Raw genomic sequence first — 23,645 nt, 5'->3', positions numbered from 1 at the left:
TGGTTAAGTTTGCACATTCTGCTTCAGCAGCCCGGGGTTCACGGGTTTGGATTCCGGGTGTGGACCTAAGCACCGCTTGGCAAGCCGTGCTGTGGCACATGTCCCACATAAAATAGAGGAAGATGGGCACAGATGTTAGCTCAGGGCTAGTCTTCCTCAAAAAAAAAAAAAAAAGAAAAACACCCCAAAACTGATGACAAAACATAAAGAAATTCCACTAACAATCAGGCACTCAGTGAGGCCACTGTGAACAGCTAGTCAAGTCTCTCCCTCATGCCCTCCTCTCTTAGCCTTTCCCTGCTCTCTCTGACACCTTAACCGAGCTACTGTAATTGCTACTGTTGGAAGTCCTCCTTTCAATGAGAGGGGAACCCACTGTCCCTGTTTCTTAGGCAGGAAGTGGTGGGGATAGGGGATTCATTTTAGCCCAAGTTCTCTATCTCTGCCTCCATCCCCAGGTCCCAACTGAGGAACTAGCGCCCCCTATTGTTGATGCTGTGGAATCAGGACAGGAGCTGGGGAGAGGTGAGCCGGGACAAATTGCAATGGGAACCCAGTCACCGGCAGGCAGGATTGGGACAAGGTTCATTAGTTTCAGGGCTTATTGGTACTGAGTTCCTTAGTTGGGGACCTGTTTCCTTCTGACATAGTGAAGTGGGCAAAATGGCTAAGGAACTTAGCCTAGATTAAGAAACATATCACTGGTCTCTCTCTCTCCCCACCCTCCCAGGGGAAAGTACATTAGTGTCAGCTTCCTCACAGCTGAATTTCTTTTCAAGTCCAAGGATCAGGGAAAATAACCAGAAAGCTATATATTTCCTCCAAATATTAAACCTAGAGAAAATGCCAAGCCACGGCCCCTCCTGTAGTGCTACTAAGAAAAGGGATACCTGATGTGCATCTATAAATAGCAGGGGCCTCAGGTTCTAGACAGAGTTACTCTTATTTGTTATTTTGGTTAATCATTAACCAGTATGTAATGAATAAGAAAGTTATCAAGCTTACTGATTATTATTTTATTTCATTATTTACTTATTATTTATTTTTTTTGAGGAAGATTAGCCCTGAGCTAACTGCTGCCAATCCTCCTCTTTTTGCTGAGGAAGACTGGCCCTGAGCTAACATCCGTGCCCACCTTACTCTACTTTATATGTGGGACGCCTACCACAGCATGATGTGCCAAGCAGTGCCATGTCCTTACCCAGGATCCGAACCAGCAAACATCGGGCTGCTGAAGCAGAACGTGTGCACTTAACCACTGTGCCACCAGGCCGGCCACTGATTATTTTTTTAAAAATCACCCTTCTTGGTTAAGAAATTTGTCTCCAAAAAATACCAGTTAATGTCAAAATTATAGAGGAGAGGAGTAGATTATACAAACACCTTAATAAAGGTTAAATTGTTAAATCTTGTTGAAAATTAGAAACATAGCTCAAAGGAACAATACAAACACCTGGATTTGCATCTGGCTGTAGTCGTTTAACCTCTCTGAGTCTCAGTTTCTTCAGCATTTAAATGAGAGTAACAACAATTACAATAATCTCATGGGTTTGAAAGGATCTAAGGGTACAATTTGGTAAATTACAAGTCACTATACAAATGTCATTTGATATTATTATTATTATACAGCTCTGTATTGTTAGTCTGATTGTGGGGTTAGGGCAATAAATATTTATGGACTAATTTAACAGATGAATAGGGTCAGGAAAATTCTGCTAGGGGGAGGTCTGTCTGGGGTAAATGACAGGCAGTGAGGAGGGAGTTCCAGTGGTGGCCCACAGCAGCAAGGAGTCGGCCTGAAGACGCTGGATGATTAGAAGCACAAGCACACGTGCGCTCTGAAGTAGCTCTAATTCCTAGTATTAGAGTCTCTCTTTTGGAAGAAGCTTAACCTCATAGTGAAACGTAAAAGTGTACAAAAGCTGTGAGGTGACTAGGATGAAATGACTTTTAAAATCCGTCCCTTAAGCACTAAAACATAATCTAACCAATTCATTTATGGAAGCATATTGCACCTATGCTTAAAAAAAAAAAAGATTTTTGAGTTGCCTATGATACACAGATGTTTGACCAATGCCATTACACCTACCGTATATATCCAGCCTGGCAGTGCATGACACGATGCCTGCTTCATTCTTGGCTGACAACGTGTACCACCCAGCGTCTGATTTCTTGGCTGGCTGGATGAGAAGGCAGACATACCCAGTTGCGTCCTGGTGCATACTGGAGGAAAGAAAGAATATATTCATATTGTATTTGGGGACAGAAACAGCCTTGTCGAGTTTAGGGCTCAGGGGAACTCTTGGGGCAAGTGGAGCAATGCTGTGCTCCCCTCCTGTCCCTGCCCCTAGGGAGAGGACAGGGCACTCAGCTTAAGGCAAATATCAAAGGCACACTTGAAGGTGAGAAGAAGTCACAAAAGAGCAGCAGTGAACCTGATGAGGCCGAGGTGAGGGTCGACAGCCAAGGCTGAGGCCTGCTCTTGCCCTCCCCACTGCTCCAACTCTCCTGGAGTTGTACTCCTCCACCAGGGAGATTACCACTCGTCACAACCAAAGCCCAGAAAAATCTCTTTTCCAGACGAGGTTGGAAATTTCAACAGAACTTTGTTAGGAAGCTGTGGGAATGGAGACCAAAACGAGAGCCCAGGGATGGGTGAACTGTGAGCGGGGAGGGGGTTATTTCTTAGTGTAACCGACTGGGCATTCAGCATTCCGTAATACAGTTCAGGAGCAACTCAGCATGCTCCCTTCTGTTTTCTTTATGTCAGCAGTTCTCAACCTTGGCTGCATATTGCAGTCCTGATAATTACTCCAGAATTTCAGCCTGGGTTTAACATGCTGCGTCAATTTAGACTGAAGTGTTAACTCAAGAACATTTCTGCTCTTGCCTAAGTTTTACCAGAGAAAAATCCTGACCTATATATACATAGCCTTCTTAGATGCGAAAATTCTGCAAAACCTGATAGCTACAACACCCTCTGGCACAAATTCAGTTTACTGTGAAGAAGTAATTCTCAGTGGAAATTTTTGTACACAAGCTACCTTTGTTTGCTTGCCCCCTTGTGGCATAAAACCCAAATGACAAGGAAATAAGATTGGTTAAGGGCCATCAAGGGGGGCACCCACTTTAAGAAACTGGATCCTTAAAGTTACTTTAAAAATAACCACGTAGTGATGGCTGGAGAAGGAGTGTAACTGCCTTAATATTTTGTTTTGCTTTATCCTATTTTAACTTTTTACTGTCAGAGGTTTTCTGGGTACTTATATTACTGAAGACACATGACAAAAAATAGGAGGATCTCCATAAATTTCTCATACATTTTTTAAACTTAAAAATTAAGCTTTTAAGGGGCTGGCCCCATGGCCTAGTGGTTAAGTTTGGTGAGCTCGCTTCCCAGGCGTGGACCCATACCACTCATTGGCAGCCGTGCTGAGATGGCAACCCACGTACAAAATAGAGGAAGATGTGCATAGATGTTAATACAGGGAAAATTCTCCTCATCAGGAAAAAAAAAAATTAAGGTTTTGGGCCAGCCTCAGCAGCCTAGTGTTAAAGTTTCGCATGCCACTGCTTTGGTGGGCTGGGTTCGGTTCCCGGGCACAGACCTACACCACTCATTTGTCAATGGCCATGCTGTGGCAGCAGCTCACATACAAAAAGGAAGATTGGCAACAGATGTTAGCTCAGGGTGAATATTCCTCAGAAAAAAAATTTTTTTTTAAATTAAGCTTTTAAAACTGTGGGACATTCATACAATAGACTACCTTTCAACAACAAAAAGGAATAGATTCTTGATATACACGATAACATTGATGAAACTCAAGTGCATTATGCTAAATGAAAGAAGGCAGATTCCAAAGGCTACAGACTCAGTTGGGTGGCCCAAGAAGCCCCACTAAGCTTGGAAGTGCCTTTGAACATGGATGGGGGCTGTACCTGATCCTCTCTCTGGTGAAAGGGATGGTCTCATTGTCCTTCTTCCAGTAGAACACAGGTGGTGGCATGCCTATCACGCGGCACTCCAGCCTCACCGGGTGGCCTTCGGGAACCCCGCTGTTCTGCAGTTTCTCCAGGATAACTGGCGCTTTCTTCACCTCTTTGGCTGAATGAGAGAAGAATAGTTCTAGTTTGACTAGTAAGTGCCTTGGGGTTCATGCCTCAGACTCATCATGGTTCTGGAGTTTAGTGGAGTGGGCCCCCACCCACCTTACCGCCTCTTCAGAACACTTCCCAGGCCTCAAAGTGAAGATCACTGGCTTGATAAAAGCTCCAGAAATGATTAAAAAAGAAATGAAGAGACTGTCTGCACATCTTATGAGAGATGACACTCAAGGACCTGGGTCCCACACAGAGGATGCAAATGGTAGGTGTGGAATTTAAAGAGTTTCTTTCATTGCTCAGCAGTCAATTTTGAGGAATAATACATTTTATGTACTGAATATATCCTTTCTCTTTTTTAGAGGACTTTATTTTGAGGAAGATATATTAATTTTTCCTCAACTTTTTATTTTAAAAGAGTTTATAGCTACAGAAAATTTGAAAGAAGTATACTATTTTTTTTTAAAAATATGAATTATGCTTCCCAAGCAGGCATTTTTGTTCTGGCCAGAACCAATTAAGGCAAAGATACCTCATATTTCAGAGATCCAGAGTCAATATTTTATTAAAATAGTGGGAAAAAAGTAAAAGCTGGCAATCAATATATGCTTGCACAATGAGCTTTTCCTAGTCTATTGGTAAGAGGAAATTAAGAGTGAGAAAAAGAAAAAGATATATGGGGGAAACAGCCACTGGCCTCTAGCGAGGATTAGCATGCTGGTTACCCTGATTTCCTTTAGGTGCCACACATGGGAGAAAGCCTAGCACTAGAATTCGTATATTCAGAAGTCTAATTCTGGCTCTACTACTGCCCCCAGGTGATGGTGACTTCTGTCCTTGTTGGTAGGCATTACAGCATTTTGTTCACATCATTTTATAAGGTGAAGGTTCATTAGTTTAGTTATCAACTCAACGTTTGTTGAGCACCTTCCGTGTTCCAGGCACTGAGTCAGACACCAGAGATACACAGAAGAACAAGTCAGAATCTCTGACCTTAGAAGCTCATAGTTTCCTCAGGGAGGCAAAGGAGTAAACAATTACACAGAAGGCCGTAAGTGCTCTAAAAGTCTCTCCTTTTCTAAGTGCTAAGGAAACAGAGGAGGATGCCTGATGGATCCACTGTGCCTTGGTGGTGACCTTTGGATTGAGCCTTTGACGATGAGTAGGAGGTTGCTAGGCAAAGAAGGCCATTCCAGGTAGCGGAATCACGGATGCAAGGGCGTGGAAGCTTGGGGTCAGGGCAGAGCTTAGTGTGTTCCAAGGGTGACGAACTGCAGGGCCAATGACTTGAAGTCAGTGATAATCAATCGATTAATTGATTAATTAACTATTACAAATTACAATGACTCCTACTTATTGCATGCATAATATGCACAAGGTACCATATTATGTTTTTAGCTTACTAATTTGTTTTTGAAAGCAATGTAGGAAATATGGCCCTTACTACAGGGAAGGGAAAAATGAAGTTAGACTTGGTGGGGCAAAGCACTAAGGAGTTCTTTCAGACGTTCTGCATACTTGGGCAATAACTTTGGAGGGGGTTATGTTTAGGGGTCCCAGCAGCAAACCTCACCTACTACAGTGAGCTCCAGACTGAAGGAATTCTGTCCGGTTTTGTTGGTAGCAACGCATGTATAGGTCCCTGCATCGCGTTGAGTGAGTGGGTCAATGAGCAGAGAGTGGACTCCGGTCTCCCTGACCAGCATCTTGTGGGAGGCATCTGGTAGCACAGGTTGGCCATTGAGCAGCCACGTCAGCTCTGGGGGTGGTAAGCCACTCACCTAATAAACAACAGGACAGCTGAGGCAAATGACAGACTGATGACAGGAAGATTTATTTGGTGGCTGAATTCTTCATCCTTGTCTGGCACCAAACAGACAGTGAGAGAAAATATGGGGTGGTAAAAAACCTCTCTGTGGGGGCATCAGGACAAGAGGGGTCTGAATTTAAACTGTTTAGTATTTTGACCCCAATTCAGGTCATGATTATATTCTAGATTAGAATAAATGACAATTAAAAAGCTAAATAGATTGATAACATAGGCCTGCAGTGTCAATTTCAGAGATGATATTTGCTTACATACCTAATAAGCAAGAGGTCGCCAAGAAAAAAGCAGACATTAAGCCAATGTTCTCAAACCTTGCTGTGTATATAATCACAGGAGGAGTATTTGACAATCCCAATGCCCACTGACTGTATTAAATCAGAACCTCTGGGGACGGGACCCATGGGTATCTTTTAGGGTTTGGGGTAGAAGAAGTAACGGTCAGTCCTGAATATTGTTTAGGCAGCCACTGGGAGAATGAGAACCACTTAGAGAACTGGCTCATACATGCTTAACCTCAAGCTGTTACTAATTTACGTCTAAATTTCCCTTAGCATTCCGCATCTTTGTCTGGGGCAGAAGGGGTGACAAGTTTCTCTTCATGCTGAGAGATATCCACACTGCTCAACTGAACCTAGTTTCTGGTCAAAGACTCGGAACGTAGAACAGCTAAAGGAGATGGATGCTGATTAGGATGAGAAACCAGCTTCTGTTTTCATAAATTGCCCTGGAGCCATTTTTTCATGACTGTAATTTTTCCAAAGGCTATGCCTCACAGCAATTCACTCCGAGGACGCGAAAATCACACCTTCGGCTTTACAGTAATAAAGACTTTCCAGGCTCCATATGGAAAATGTCTGAATTGTATCACCTTTCTGGTTGTCTTTTACGAGTGCAGAGTTAACTTCATAGAGAACCAATGTAATTTTTATTAAGATATAAACACAAAAATGTCATGAAATCCTTTCGTCTGGTATTAAGCGGTCCAAAGGGCCTTGTGGGAAAAAAGTGATCTTTCTCCCTTCCCCAGTGCTCCTTTCCTTGAAAAAAAACCCAAACCAAACAAACCATAAAACAAATAAAAATAAGTGCAAACAAATAAACCAGTATAAAATATGAACAGATCTGGAGCCAAGGATGGGTGCTAGAGTCTACCTTACAGTCCAGCCGACAGAGGCGCCCCTCGTGAGCCACCAGATCCCCAGGAGCCTGCAGGAAATGTGGTCGGAAAAAGCGCTCCTGCAGGGGCTCTTTGTCTCTTTCTTGCACTCGGGACCTTCCTCTATAACGACAAGCATGTTCAGGAATTAAACATAGAAACTAATTTACAAACTTACGACAGTAGGCATTTAGGCACAGCTATAGGGTCCAGAGAACAGATATTTTTTTGTGGGGGGAGAGAAAGGAGGTTGCTAGACCAAACAAATAATAATACAAATAATAAATAATAAATAATGATGTAAAACACAAAGTGGTAAGCATCTCCTACACTGCAGGATTATCTTGTGAGATCTGAAATCCAATAAACAGGCTTTAGCTTCTTTCTCTCTGAAGTCATTCTGGGTTAAGTGGCTCAGCGCCCCTTATCTTGGGTTGACCAGTTGTTCAAAAGTTTCAAAATAAACAAATAAATCAGTATTCAATCTGAACCTCAAAGAAGAGCCAAAAGCAAAGTCTTGTTTATTACCCAGAACAAGGCAGTGATAATCCCTGTGTCTGTGAGTAATAGAATTTAACCTGGCTAATAAATTATGGCAGACCATTAGAGATGATCATGAACTAAAACTGGTTAAAACCGACCAACAGTAACAGCTGCTCTTGAAGAAGAAACAACAAAATGAAGATGAAAGTATAGTTGCAATGATGGTGAAATACTGTATCTGAAACGTGGGTCTCTATTTTTGTTCCTTTGGTAAGTCAAATTCAATTCATCCACGTCAGCAACTGTGGAATGCTTTGCTAAGGCTTTGTGGCACCACAAGACTCAAGAGAAAGCCAGGCTCTTTTTTCTTAGTGGTTAGTAAAACCAGAGAGGAAGAAAGCCAGTTACTATATTGGAGACAACCACAACCAAAATATTTGATCTATATACACATAACCGTTAATGGCTTCTGTTTCATTAAAGAAAAGATGGTAATTTAATTCAAAGAGTCCAATTTAGATATTATGTGCACAGGTGCTACTGACGGTTGCAAATTTTGAACCATTAAAATCGTGCCGTAGATCTGTGCTGCCCAAATTCAGTGTGCTTATGAATCACCTGGGGATCTTATTAAAATTCTGATTCTGATTCAAATTAAGATTCTGATTCAGAAGGTCTGGGGTGGGGCTTGGGATTCTGTATTTGCCACAAGTTCTCAAGTGATGCTGATGTTGCAGGGGGAGGGCTACCCTTAAGCAACAATCTGTGAACTCAATACTTTGGTGTACACTGTAAGGGATGGATGCTTGGGAGAGACTAGAGGGGGAAGTTCTTATTGTCTTTACCTGTGAGACTGACCAGCGGATGTTAGTCGACTGCGAATGGGCAAACCTTGTACCATCAAGTGGCCAGAACAGCTGATTCTCCCCTGAAAAAACAGAAAAGGAATGAGATTCAATAAGAATTCCACATTTTTTCAATATATAAATTTTTCTGGACTTGAACATTATGAAGCTTTTGGCTAACTATTATGAGTTTTTCTTTGGATCAGGGGATGAAAACAATATAATGTGACTTCTTAAATAACTGTTAGTATTCCAGGGGGAAGGATTTTTAAGAATATTGTGATGACTTTCATTTTTAAGCTGAGAAATGAACAGAGCACAAATGTAAAAAAATTTGAATTATTGTGAACTTAACCTTATCTGCAGCCACATGCAGAGATCATGGCCAACTATTTTTATACTTTACTCAATAGAGATTATCTTCAAAACTAACAAACATTTTAATAGGAAGAGTGGGCGAGATTAGAAATTATGGTTTTGTACTTCCTATTTAACAGTAGTGGAAGATATTTTATTCTGCCATATCTTTTAGGGGAATTTTAAGTCTTGATCTCATTCAGAAAAGCAAAGTAAAAGATTATGACTTTCTAATTTTTACCAATGAAAAAGGACCATATGAGTTTGAGGGATAGTCACAAGCCTTTATAAAGTAATTTGCTTATTCTCAAAAGAACAAAAATAAGAAATCATTCTTTGATAGAATGACTTATTGACTTTTCAAGAAAGTCAATGAATTGATAAACACAAGATTTAGCCCAAGAGATCTGGGACATAAGGAAGAAATACTAATGTCCTTTGACAAAGGCTGAAGATTTGAGAGATCCATCAGTGTCTAACTGATCTTTTAAGCTGTGATACTGTGCTCTCACTACACACAATCACAATGCTTCTCATTCATTTTCCTCAGCAATCCTTAGTAACTCGCACTTCTCAAGGTCTCATTCACAACATCTACTGCTCCTTCCTCTGAGTGCAGCACAGCGCAGAGCCCTGCGTCTCCACCTGGGGGTTGGCAGCCATGATGGTGTAGTTGCCATCGTCATCGCTGGTGGTAGATTCAATGTGCAGAGAACATGTCCCATCTTCTTCTCGCCTCATTTTGCAATGCCCATTTCTCTTTGAAATCTGCTTCCCATCTTTGAACCAGTAAACCTGAAATGAAAGATGATCAAGGGAATATACACTGTTCTGTCTATCTTTAGAGGGAAATGAAGTAGGGAGTAAAGTGAGGCAAGGGCTGATTGCCATCTCTACAGGTGACCCATCCCTTATAAAGTACTTAGAAAAAAGTGATAAAAATGGCAGTATAATATGCTCCTCCGCTTGTACATATACAATGTTTAAGTCAAAAATTCTACAAAATTTAGGATCGAGATAAAGCTTTTGCCTATTTTTATTGTACTTCATAATTACTTAAAAAACCACCCTAAGGACCAGACATGTCTTCAAAGCCAAAATAATGAAAACCAAGAGCTGAATCTTTTCCCTTCATCCTGTTTACAAGCTTAAGTCTTCTGTAGTCACAGAGTCTCAGGTCCTAGAATAGCCCACCTTGCTTGAAAAGGTAGTTTGGTTTATTATACCAAGTGGAATGAAGCCAGGATTCACTCAACTAAATTTCTCATCTGGCTAAAATTTAAATAAATATATTTTCCAGATTAAGTTCTGCATGTATCAAGGAGATTTCTCAAAGACAGGAGGAGAGAAAGTACTGGCTGCAGCTGCCGTCCTCTACATTTCCTGGTTACCTAACCATACGTGATAACGCCACGGCTAACGTTTGTGAGAGCAGAGTGGAGAGATTCTCTGCCGCAGCCGCACTGAGTATCAATCCTTCTCTCAGCTGACTGCCAGAAAATCTGGTGACTCATAAGATTTTTTAGCAGTCAGTGATAATGACATGACATTTTCAGCATTTACCAACCTAAGAGTAATGATACAAATATAGTTCACTTTGTACAACAACAGGAACTGTGTGGATATTCAATAGATGTTAAATAGGAACAAAAATATCAATTTGGTGAGTTTGATGGCTGACAGAATCAATAGCCCAAAATAGAAGATCATGACTAAGAAGTTTATTTTAAGCTTTTATTAAAATTCTAACACCCATAAGTCTGATTTATTTCTGGCCTGACTATTTAACAATCCTATTCCTGAGTGTCTCTTTTTTCAGTCAAATTATCTGGGCTTTGTCAATTTTCTGTTATTGGTTTTCATTCTCTCTGTAGATGCTTCACTAGGGTCTGATAAGACTTTCCTGAAGGCGCTGTCTACAGTCCTGCACAGTTGGTCGGCCAGCTGGCTAGTCATCTTCCCCTACCTTTGGAACAGGTATCCCAACAATTTTGCAGGTGAATGTGACTGGAGAGCCTTCTGTGACACGGAAGTGCTTGAGTCTTTTGTCAAAGATGGGAGCAATACACTTGCCCGTGGGGATCTCGTCATGTTGGATTTCATCATCTGATTCATCAACAGGGGTACGTTCCAAACGAAACTCTATTTCATTCATCAGCCTCTGCTCAAAGCTTGAAATTTTGTACTCCTGTCAAAATGGCAAACATGTTTCAATTTCAATTTTTATAGGTGAGGAAGAAGTTGTCTATCAGTATAACTTGAGGATGCAACTCATTTTTAAGACTCAGATGTTAGATTTATATCACAAAACTCAAATAAACCAGGCATGTTCCATTTCCAGTTCCTCACCATGGAGCACTAAAGGTGATTTCAGTGTCTCTACTATAATCCCAAACTGCCTTAGTGAATCCTGATTCCTCACCTTGAGCATGGAGCCCCAGTAGAATCCTGTAGGGAATGGAATGAAGATGGAATGTAATTTCCATAACTATTATTCATGTCCATTTCAATATGTAGAACCGCCCATATGGTATCTTGGCAAAGCTACTCTGAACTGCATTCTGATGCATGCCTGCATCACCAACTTCCGGTCTCTACCGGACATTCCCATCTGCATGCTTGAGGGGAGCCTGTCTTGAACAGATCTCCCTTGACCTCACATTCACCTCCATTGCATCTCTCTGCTCCCCTCACAACTAAACTATTTCAAATAATTTTCTCTTGTTATGGGATCATTGCCTTGTTGCCTGTTCTCTCACAAACATACTCCAATTAGGTTTGTGTTCTCACCGTTCCACCAACATTACTATTATCAGGGTCTCCAAATTTGCCATATCCCGTTGTCACTTATCCGTTCTTACTTTACCTGACCTCTCAGCAGCATTAGACACAGATGGCTACTGTCTTCTTTTTGAAACATTTTCTTCTCTTGGTTTTCATGACACCAAACTGGTTTTCCTTCTCTTTCTCTAGCTGCTCCTTTTCAGTCTCCTTTGCTAGCTCCTAATCCTAGGTAGGTGATCTCATCCAGTCTCATAGCTTGAGATACCTTCTGTGTGCTGATGACTCCAAATCCACATCTCCAAGCCTGATCTTTCCCCAGAACTCATATACCCAATGGTCCACTCTACATCTTGGGAGTCATATACCAACGATTTACTCTACATCATGGTGTGGGTGCCCAATAGGCATCTCAAACTTAGCATGGTCCAAACACGACACACTTGATGTCTGTCCCCCAGAGATGCTGCTACCCTGCTCACCCTCATCTCAGGAAATGGCGCCACTATTCATCCATTAAAATTTCTTAATGGTTACTCTCAATTTCTATACTTATCGCAAGGTGGAGAGGTGATAGCTTTCAGACTGCCACAGGGCCTCAGACCACACTTTGAGTGTACCGAGTTAAACCCTAAATCTAGTACTTAGCCCGAATTCCTCTCTCTCTCCCTGCCGTATGCTAGCAAGCTTAAACGTCATCTCGCCAAAGCAGCCTTCCCAGGCCACTTCATCTCAAGTAACTCTCCATTCTAATTCTCTACATAGTACCGGTTGCTATCTAGTATTTTTCTTGTTTGTTTATTGATTGAATATTTCTCAACATTAGAATGTTAGCTCCACAAGGGCTGAGATTTTCTTTATCTTGCTCCCCACTATATCAACAATATGTGGAATATTGAATGCCTGACTCATGGCAGGCACTCAATGACTAACTGAAGAATGAGTGAATACTCGAATGATATGGGGGCAATCACTTATTCCAACACTACCACATCTTTAAGGAATCTGGAGCCAGGTGCTTGGAGTGAGGGTGAGACCTCTGGTTAAACTTGTGACTCTAGTGAACCATAATTTTATAATTTAGGTGGGCTCCATGGAAATGGTACCTGAATGCCACTGACATGGAATTTGGAAGCACACAGGATTCATATGATGTGTTCTCAAGCTATTAAATCACATTACTCATGTCTTCTAGTTATTGTCTTATGCATATTATCACCTGAATTTGTGTAGAATTGGAACTTAGAAAACACAGAAACCAACAATTTCTTGGTTTTAGTTTCTTGGAACCAATCATAAATCTGTCCCTCTCAGACACGTCTCACACTGGGTAGGCAAAAAAAATCCACAGCTCTTTTGGGGTAGAAAAAATGATTAATCTCCAGTTAAGCTTATTAATTTTTAATCAGGTAATTGAAACCAGTTAAAGTAACAAATTATTCACTTCTACTAAGTTGAAACCTAGTTTAGTTTAAAAGTGCTAAGACTTTTCTACATTATAGAATTTTTACAAAGTCAATAATTAGAGCTTCCAACTAGCCACCTATTAGGTTGGACTATACGAAATTGCCATTTTTTTGTAGGTCAAAAATGGTAGAATATAACCAATTTCATATGATTCAACCTAACATTTTCCATAGATATATTCAGAAGATCCCAAAAATTTGAAATATTTTGTAGTCTTTTCAGTTTAAATTTTTCTTCTTTGTTGAATTGCATTCATGCTTCCAAATTGGCATTATTTTTCCTTTTCACAAATTTGTTTATTTTTTGGGATGTGTAGGAGTAAAACCGAAGAGTTATTTTATTCCTTTACCATATGAGGTAGGTTCTAAATGGTAGCTTTATTACTTTGAAAATTACATTCATAAAGAATAATTCACATAGTTCTCAGACCTCGCACACAGATCCTAGAGTTCAGGGAACTCCAGACTTTTCGTGAGGGTGGCAGGAGGTCCTGGCCGTCTATGGTTTCTCAGCTTGTTTCATTTAAGGCTCCCAATTCCCAGTCCGTTCCATGCCGCCTCTAGCCGCTATTTTAATGGGGTCCTTGCTCCAAGCTAAAGAACTTTCTCTGCAGCTTCTCCTACTACATGACAGGTGAGGGCTGGTAAATTCCTCTCTAATTACATTGTCGGAGTTATTATAGGGGGAGATGAATTCCTGAAATTCTATATTGAAAGTATGAACTAATTTTTCCAAAGAAGTGTTATTATACATGGTGGTGAGCTCTGATTACACCTATACTTCAGGAGTGTGATGAGTGATATTCATAAGGGTCTTAAGTGCCTGCCTGAGAATATAAATACCACATTGTCTCTAGGTATTCCAAACAGCTAATTTTAGGAACTTGACTTTATCAAGTTGGGGCCTGATTTTACAGAATTTATAAACGTTTGAATTGATTTAGCCAAAGGGACTACAGAAACAATATGATGAAAATATGCACATTTTGTTTCACCATAAATGTATACATATTAGTTATATATTTATTATTTTACCAGTACTACAGATTGGGAGGTAATGAGAATAGAAAATTCAGTGAGTTATTTAAAATATACAGTTCATAACTAGGTACTAAGGATACAGCTGTAACCAGATTTTTTTTTTTTTTTTTTTTGCAGGGGAAGATTTGCCCTAAGCTAACATCTGTTGCCAGTCTTCCTTCTTTTTCTAGAGCCCCACACCCTGCCAAAGCCCCAGTACGTAGTTGTGTATAGTTGTATGTTCTTCTGGTTCTTCTCTGTGAGCTGCTGTCACAGCATGGCTACTGACAGACGAGTGGTGTGGTTCCACACTCAGGAACCAAACCTGGGCCGCCAAAGCAGAGCACACTGAACTTAACCACTAGGCCATCAGGGCTGGCTCTGTAACCAGATCTTAACTGGAAGTTTCTATTGAGGCATCAAGATGGACTAGATATGAGAAAACAAATGGTGTAGGAGACAAACTACCTTCCAGATATTTCAAAGCAGGTGCTTAAGGACACGTTAAGTGATTTAAATCCCTCACCTCCATCAGAGATACAAGTCAGGAGAGAGGAGATCCAGCGAGAGGACTTTGGAGAGAAATGCTAATGTCTATGAGTCTCCTACCTCCACGTCCAGCCCCAGGGTACCTGCTTTTCACCTCGTGTCTAGCCAGGGAAATTATATAAACCCATTTGGAGAGCTTGCTGTCCTTCCACATTGCGTTGGTGTCTGACTCCTGCCTAAGAAATCTAGAGTGAGGGGCGAGGCACCTTTTTGCTGGTGGGCAAGCTGAAGGCTGCTTTGGGTAGCCTGTACTCCTTCTGCATTGTGTCAGGGCAGAGGACCTGTGATGGTTCCTGTCATGCCTGCATGGGCCACATACAAGACAAAGCCAGTGTGGGGTCAGTTTTATTTCTCCATGGCTGGGAAAGGAAGGAGTCAGGAACAGCAGTTAGTGAGGTGGGGGAGAAGGGAGCAAAAAAGAGAGAAGTTGGCCATACTTCCCTTCCTGGCTTTAGGTTCACCATTTGCAGCAGTCCCTGGGGTGTAGGGTGCTAATGGGGGTGTTTGTGTGGGGGGTTTTATTTTTGAATAAGGATTGGAGTCTTGATTACTACAAGGGCTGGAAACCATAGAGCTTTTTATGAACGAAAAATGGCCAAAATGTTGCCGTGGTTTTCTTTTTTTGCTGAGGAAGATTTGCCTTGAACTAACATCTGCTGCCAATCTTCCTCTTTTTTGTATGTGAGCTGCCCCCACAGCATGACCACTGACAGACGAGTGGTGTAGGTCTGTATCCAGGAACTGCACCTGGGCCGCCGAAGCAGAGCAGACTGAAATTAACCACTAGGCGACTGGGGCTGGCCCCAAAATGGTTTCGAGATTGCCAGGAACAGGAGAAGAATTAGTCCCATTGGATAAATAAATGGTTAATGGGAGAAAAAATAAAAATTCTTTTTATACATATTTGTTTAATGTACCAGTTATATGACATAATGTATAAATTGCAGGTGAACAACAAAATAAGAAGACTGTAGATCAAGGAGTTTCCATGAAAGATTTCATAAAATATTTGGGAAATTGAATGTCAGGAACAAGGAAACCATGCAACTGTGTGGCAGGGATATATGGCCTGTCACTAAAGCACTGAATCTTTACATCTGAGTTGTTGACAAAGTGTACACCATCCCCCAAACAGGAATTTATGTTTTTTATAGTCCTTTGCAACTAAGAGTTGGTTATTCCAAGGATGATTACCCTTATTACATAAATCAAGGTTGTCATTCCAAATTATGACTGATGGGACTCAGACTTTGTGAGGGAATTTGCAAACTCAAGCAATATGTTTCAGTTAAATTGGGAGGTGCTTTCTGCACTGTTCTGCACAAAGGCTGCACTACTGATCCACTGTGAGCGGATGCACACTTTGAATTTCCAGAACTGGTTTACGCTGCATTCTGCACTCTCCCTTGCCTTTTTCCCTTTGTGAGTAAAAGCGGGAGTTTCAGCATCAGCTGCCCGTAGGTGATATCAGTGCTCAAAGGAGAGAATATTTTTTGTGTGTAAATCTGGCCTGTATGGCAATCAAATCAATGACATATGACCCATACTTCCCAGGCTTATGTTAAAGACCTTAAGTGAAACTGAATTGCATAGAATTTTAGTTGCTCTACGAAAGAAAATGAAAAGCTGAAAAAAATATTTCAGAAGACTATGCCACTTGGAAATATCATTCTGTTTTTTTCTTTAAAGATAATCCTCTTAAGGCTGATGATGTGACAACTTGAGACATTTGACTTCTAGGACACATCTGCAGAAATTTTCTTCAATTTGGAGAGTGCTTTCCTTTTTCTGAGAACCACAGGGTAATGACACATCCCAATCAGATATGGCATTTCCAAGGCTCTGGATTTCCAGAATGTGGGCCATCATCCAACACTTACTGCCCTCAGCTCACTGCTGGCTTCCTCTACTCTAGGTTCTGAGTCTGGGCTTAGGGCTCAGATAATCAAATAGAATCAAACCAGTTGGAAGAGGCTGCTCAAAGGGGTCCCAAAAAACTCTGGGTACGATGTTCACTCAAGAAAGACTTATGTGTTAAAGAAAGTGTTCTCCTTCGTTCCAAGGACAGCCACAGTCTGGAGAGCAGATAAAAGATGCCTAGATAAACTTGGAGGTGAACATATATAGAGGATGTCTTCTTTTACTATTTATCTAATAATTACATGCTACTTTCAATAGAAAGAACAGGGCTTCATTGCCTGCCTGCTGTCTCTGTTGTCAAATTCTTAGTAAGCACCTACTATGTGCTAAATACTATGAGAGGCAATAAGGATACAACATTTTATAAAACACAGACTTTACCTTCAAGGAGGTTGCATAAAAATACTTTAAATCCAAATTTTGTCCTTAAGAATAAATAATTGCTAAAAGATGCACAGATTTGCTTTACACTTAAATGTTCAGTTAACACCAGAGTTTAGCTTAATTTCAGTGTCTTTTTGAAAGTTTTCATCTTTTTAATCAGTTGATTAAAATAGGTTGCTACCATAGCAAGCAGTATCCATAATTAGGTATAATCAGAAGATATATAGTCAAATGAGATATTTTCCATAGATAAGAAACAAATCCAAATTTTTCTACTTGGTCAAAAGTTTCAGTATCCTATCTGTAAATAGTGTAAATCCCAAAGTTGTGTGTTAATTCAGCAAATATTCACTGAACACCTACATGACAAGGATTAGCTTGTGACTAGCATCCTGGGTGTGGCCAGGGAGACGACATTGTTCCCCTAACCAGCGGACATCACTGTTCCCCTAACCAGGGTTCTACACACCCAAGGCGTGCAACGTAAGGCCCATGGCTGTGTGGAAGACTTATTAGAAAAGGAATGAATGGCAAGACTATTTGCCCACAAGAGAGGATTTTCATAAAGGATTCATGGTAAGAGATGAAAGAGGTAAGATTTAAATGGAGGAAATGACTAAGCGGCTGAGAGAAGAAGGGGATTAGAGGAACAAAAGGGAGACCAAGAATTACGTACTTCTTTCCCCCTCCATCGTACATGGCAGTATCTTGGAACCACAGACAGTTTTAAAAAGCATTCATTTTAAAAAAGGGAAGGAGGAGCAGAATAAACAGATGGGAAGGTTTCCGGAGAAATGAGGTCAAGGAGGAAAGTTGAAATAGGACATTAAATGTGTGTGTGTGTGTGTGTGTGTGAGTGAGTGTAGATTGAGAAATTAACAGTCAACAAATATTTACTGGGTGCAGAAGATCATGCAAAGTCACGTGTGAATTAGAATCGCTGGTCATGATGGCTCCATTACATGCTGTGATCCTGGGTTCCTTTGACCTCTCAGACTCACCTTGCTAACCTAAACCATTTAAATTTTATTGCTGTCCAATGAAGATCCACTGGGGGTGAATGATTTTCTTCAAAATAAGAAATGATGCATCCTAAAATGTTGAAATCGGTTGCCTTTCTCTTGGCTTATCCCGAACCCAAAGAAACTTCGTTGTCAGTTTAGAAAGCTAAGAATTTTAGTCAATATGAACATCTGAAGGGATGATACCTTTATATTTCACAAAGTCTTAAGAATCAAAAAACAAGTGTTAATTGCTAATTGAAAATGTTATATGAAACGAGTAAGAGGATCAAGGTTGTAATGAAATATTACAACAGGGAAATACAAAGTGGGAGATACATCAAAGAAAACTCATTTTCTAAAGCATAATTTATAAGTTTGAGTTCTGGGGAGGAAATGGTTTATAGTCAGTAATACTCATTGTTTAAGGACTTCTGATTTATTTTCATGCTCAGTGTAATGTGGTGATGCTAGACCATATAAATGTTCTAGGATGATTACTACTCTTCATTTTCTTAGGACTAAGATAGGGCAAGAGTTCAACTTTCTGGACCTAAAAGTTTTCAAAGCAAAATAAAGCAAAACAAAGGCGTACTCTTCAGAAGGAATCATTTACTTTCCCCTGTAATGTGGGAGCTATTACGAAAATGAGAAAATAGATTATTTTGATTCCTGTGTCCTCAGCCTGCAGGTATAGATGGCTATCAATACACGTGCTTTTTATGATTGTTCTCCACTTTTCTATTGTTCTTACACTTTTCTAAGCAAATTTGCTTCTTCCTAACTTCACCAACAGGCCATAGTACGTTTTAGACAGTTCTTCATGACATTTCACTATCATTTCTCAAGGCAGCAATGGACAAAACAATATTATAATATGGTCATTGTTTTATTCCTCAAAACCAATATCTCCCAACCTAAGGCAAGCATTCCATCTCAGACAGCTCCTTAGTTTTCTGAACTGCATTTATGCAGCTTGGCTTTCATTATCCATGACAAGGTTGCTGTCTGAGACCAATTCTGTAATCAATGCATCATAATTCTCAGAATAGTAACTCTCAGAACAACACTGATGCATGTCACAAATATTCAGATGGAGAGGATTGAGATAATTTTTGAGACTGCTCCCAGTTCCTGCTATTAGCCCTGAAGCTAACTCATGATGGAGGTTTCATAAAGAGTTCTACCGGGTTTATGGCGCGCAACTCGTGGAAGCTCATGTTTACATGTAGTCACATTTCAGGCGATTAAGAGAAAAACCTGGCTTTCCCCTGAGTGGGGCAATGGATTAGCATGGATTCTACCTACAGAGTAACTATAAAAGTAAAATCAAACAGCCTGTGTGCTAACCTGGTATCATTTTTACAGGGTTCTAATTGCTCCCTGTCTGAGTTGTAAAAGACATAGGCTGAACACAGCTCTGATTGTGATGATACTCAGAAGGATTAACAACCACAAAGGTGATGACAGTGTTACAGGAAAACAAATCTGTGTTACAGCAACATTTATGGGGCTTGAAGGTAAGTGTTGTCATAAAACTGGGAAAGGCTGCAGAGTTTCAGGGAAAATGTGCAAGTGTCCTGGAGACCAGGGCTATAGTTCTAGTTCTACCACTGACAGTTTGACAGCCATGCCTCAGTTTCTCCATCTAGAAGATGGAAGAGAACAATAGTTGCCTTGGTATTTGCTTTCCAGAAATATACGTAATTTGGTGAGAGAATATATGGAAAGTGTACTCAATTATGGCAAGCTTAAATATTCTGCTTCAATTCAATAATTTAAAGTCAATTTTAAAAAGGTTTTAAGCAGCACATTTTGGAAAGAATCCATTCAGTAAAAATTGCCCAAGATAACACAATGGTAAAATCCTATATACCCACGGCTCCACTAGAAAAACGAAGGAAAATAGCATTTGGTCTGGGAAATTCTAGAGCCTTGTTTCCAGGGGTCATTTGTGTCAAAAGTTCCACAATATTTGGCATATAGTTTTCACTGAAATTTTATGGTATGTTTCAAAATAGATTTTATTAGTTCCCACCTTGGGAAATCAACCAAGGGTTAGATTATTAAAATATAAATCTGCATTTAAAAAATAACCAACTTAGAAAAAGCAAAAGTGATTGGCTCAAATAAGAAAATAGTCTTCTTTTATTTGATGTTCACATATGACTTCTTTTTTCTCCTTCAGCGTGAACACTCATTAGTAAGCAAGGAGTTGTACAGTTTGAACCAAACGGTATTATCAGATATTAACAGATATTTCGCATGTTTCGACCTAACGTAAAGATTGAGAGGAACTGGTGAGCAGACCTCCAGGCTCATTACATTGAAGGAGTCAGATAAAGGACGGCTTGGAACCTCAGTTCCTTAAAGTCTAGCTCATCCCAAGGCCCAGGTATTGAAATATCTCAAAGATGTGATGGTGTTTGCCAGTACTGAGCTGAGGATTGCTGGAACGGACAACAGACTATCTAGTCTCTCTTTCTTTCTATTCTGGGTAAATGCATGGAGACAGGTAAACTGAATTAAGTACTGGGGTAATCAAGAACTGAAGATCCATGTGGGCGAGTTTCCTACGTGACTCTTGGTTAATTTGTGCTCTACCTTCCAAGACTGCAGTGTCCACCTCACTGAGGTCAATGAGCATTCAAGGACTGAATTAAGCAAAATTATGTTCCTTACAACGAAATTTCAATAAACCATCTGAACCCAACAATCTTACCTGCTGGTTTGATCTGACATCACTGAAATTCATTTTTTTCCCCAAGTCTAGAATCACTGCATTCTTAGCTTCACGAATGTAATCATCACTCACTGGTTGGGCAGACTTTGTATTTTTCTTCATTAGTCCCTGGGATGGCCTGTAAAATAAATTCACACCTGACACACCCATGAAAAGCACTGGCCAGTGTACAAAGGCCTAAAAATCAGAGTGGTTGAAATGGCAGCCAGACGCCAGGAGTCATCAGGCACTAATGGAGGGCTTCTTGTGTGCAAAAGTTGAGCCCTGCAGAGAATCTGTGTTTGTAGAGGTGTTTTCAATATTTAAATTATTACAAATTATTTAAAGTAATCGGTACCCTTTGTCCTAAGGAGTCCAATATTCATTTTGTGTCTAAGAGAGAGGATTGTCTAGGACTACACTAAATGAGAGTCCTGTCCCAGACCAAGCTATTCTACGCTATGTCCCTTCTTGAGTAACATCTTTTATGTCAAGAACCCTCGGTGACACTTACACAGATGGTGCGCTTCTAGGCAGCCCCATGGCATTGGTGGGTGGGATGGCAGGGAGAGAAGGTAGAACAGAGCTGAGGAAAGCCACTGGGTTCTGAATCCGGCTGGTGGGAGAGACAGGAGTTGGGGATACACAGCGGGGCTGAAACTGGTTTCCACTGGAGATGGAAAATGTGAGTGGCGGTTGTGCTGGTTCTATTGGACCTGGAGGGGGTGGCTCATTTTGGATAGAAAACCCTCCTAGAGGTTTGGTTTGCACAGAGGGGTGAGAAAGTAAGAGGCTTTCTTTGCTCACTGTCCTCTGAATGGCTTGAGGAGTGCTGCTCAGGGTGAACACTGGAGAGCTGGAAGGGGACACGGCTGCTGCGGTGGTACTCATGGAGGGAAAGAAATGCTTTGGCCGGGCCAAGCTGAATGTCTGTGAAGGGGCCTTCATCTGCTTGCTGGACATTGTCACTGTTGGAGGAGCCACGGAGTTCAAAACACTCATGTTGAAGGGGAGCTCTTTAGGAGATGAAGGAGGTGGGTTCTGCAGCTGCTGTTGTTCCAGTAAGACTTGGTTGTGAAGCTGTTGTAACTGACTGGAATCGCTGCACACGCAACAAGAGAGAACGGGGAGAGAGAAGGGAAACCCGTCACCATCAGCCTCACCTTTCAGCAAACGTACAGACAGGCTGTCTATAACTTTATGCTGATTAAGAACACACAACCAGAGTCACCCAAAATCACCTTGTGAGTTGTTTCTCCTTCTTTCTACGCCTGTTTCATCGTCAGTAAGAAAGGAGAAGGCCCCACAACACACAACTCCAAGAGGTATCATTCACATTGTATTCTTTGTGCTGGGACCCTGGAGTTATACAACATAGCAGCCCAATTTCAGAATGTTTATAAATTAGAAAAAAGAAAGAGAAACAATGCTCCTCTTGTTGGGAATGCTCAAAGTTCTGAGACAAGCAGATGGTATGTCAGCTTCAGGATGGAAGGCACTGAGCTACACGCTGATGTGAATTACTGAAGGGCTCGAGTTCTCCCAGAATGTGCTGTATTCTTCCCTCTGCCTCATTACAGAACGAACTTTAAGAAGGCAGCTGGATGTGTCTTGGTTTTTCTCATCCTTTCCTGACAACAAAGCTTTATAGATAAAGTGACCATACATCCCGATTCACCCTAGGCAGTCCTGGTTTATGCCCGTTTTCCTGGCATAATTATTAGTAGTGCTCTTTCACTCTAAAAAATGTTGTGGTTTGAATAAGAGATTATATGGTCACCTTAATTATAAAAATTGCCTTAGACTTTTCCTGTTCCTAAAAGGAGAAAGATCAAGCTGGGAGCATTTTCTCCATTTATAGCACCTGAGCCACAGAAGTATTACTGCGTATGATTTGCCTTCAGTCCCACAGTCTGTTTAATTTCTCTTGACAAAACAGCTAACTATTTTTGTTTTAAAGATTCATTTTTTAAATTTATTTTTTATTTTTTTCCTTTTTCTCCCCAAAGCCCCCCAGTACATAGTTGTATATTCTTTGTTGTGGGTCCTTCTAGTTGTGGCATGTGGGACGCTGCCTCAGCGTGGTTTGATGAGCAGTGCCATGTCCGCACCCAGGATTCGAACCAACGAAACACTGGGCCGCCTGCAGCGGAGCGCGCAAACTTAACCACTCGGCCACAGGGCCAACCCCCAACAGTTAACTATTTTTTAAGGAAGAAAACGGAAAACAAAAATGCTAAAAATCATATATGAGTAAAGTTTTCAGGGCTGTCAAACTTTGCTGTTTAGGAGAATTTATACTTGAATAAGTTATCATAGGAAGATGCGCAAGTGAGACCACAGGGCTTCAAGGCCATTGTGGTTTTATGTTATTCGGAAATAGAGGTTGCTTCTGGAACATAGAAGGTGATCTGCTGGACATGAGATCTATTAAAAATGAAAGGTTTTGTATTTTCATACTGTCAGGAAAGTCAACACCAACAGCAATGCAGTTGAACCAGAAGGTTCTCCAAACCTCGATTTTTCTTAATTCTTGGCGTTCAAGAACTTTTCCTTTCCCTTCATTAACATTTCTGATACACGATATACGGAAAAGTAACTTCACAAAATAGAGACTCATCTCCATTTTCATTACTGCTGCCAAATGCCACAGACTGTGCAATCCTTTGTTCGTCTATGAAAACTCTTGTCTTGAGTTAAACTAAGCATTCAGGAATATTAGCCACTTGGCACAGTAACTTTCTTCTCCTCCTCTTTAGAAGTGAGTGTTTAAGCTGAGAGAACAAAGTAATATAATTAAAGATTAGTTAAACCTTTTTATTTCATCATAGATGAAAGATTAAGCAATCAAGAGAAGCAGAAATATCGTCGTTAGATTATCCTTACGAAAACAGATACAATTAACATTGTGTCTGCTGGTGTTAACTTTCCCAATGGTATGAAAATGCAAAAGCTTTAAATTTTTAATGGATCTCATATTCAGCAGGTCCTATTCTGTGACTGCTATAGCATAATGACAATGCTATATGGTG

At 40.7% G+C, this 23,645-nt stretch overlaps 1 protein-coding gene across 7 annotated transcripts in view; it reads right to left on the bottom strand.

Moving 5' to 3' along the window:
- Positions 1-23,645, bottom strand: part of MYPN (myopalladin) — a 102,297-nt gene that overhangs the window by 9,986 nt on the left and 68,666 nt on the right. For all 7 annotated transcript variants that reach the window (XR_011422810.1, XM_070225954.1, XM_014733228.3 and 4 more), the window contains 9 exons: positions 21,128-21,715; positions 20,614-20,752; positions 10,737-10,958; positions 9,416-9,565; positions 8,414-8,496; positions 7,082-7,208; positions 5,675-5,882; positions 3,940-4,105; positions 2,090-2,223 (listed from right to left, as the gene is read on the bottom strand). Coding sequence is in view for 6 of the 7 variants with exons in the window: in XM_070225954.1 (XP_070082055.1) it covers positions 2,090-2,223; positions 3,940-4,105; positions 5,675-5,882; positions 7,082-7,208; positions 8,414-8,496; positions 9,416-9,565; positions 10,737-10,958; positions 20,614-20,752; positions 21,128-21,715 (1,817 nt within the window). In the remaining variant the exon portion in view is untranslated. The remainder of the gene's footprint in view (positions 1-2,089; positions 2,224-3,939; positions 4,106-5,674; positions 5,883-7,081; positions 7,209-8,413; positions 8,497-9,415; positions 9,566-10,736; positions 10,959-20,613; positions 20,753-21,127; positions 21,716-23,645) is intronic.

The sequence above is a fragment of the Equus caballus genome, chromosome 1 (genome assembly GCF_041296265.1).
Source record: "Equus caballus isolate H_3958 breed thoroughbred chromosome 1, TB-T2T, whole genome shotgun sequence".
Lineage (NCBI taxonomy): Eukaryota > Metazoa > Chordata > Mammalia > Perissodactyla > Equidae > Equus > Equus caballus.
Note: the sequence above shows the minus strand (reverse complement) of the source record. Positions and strands in the feature narration are given on the sequence as shown.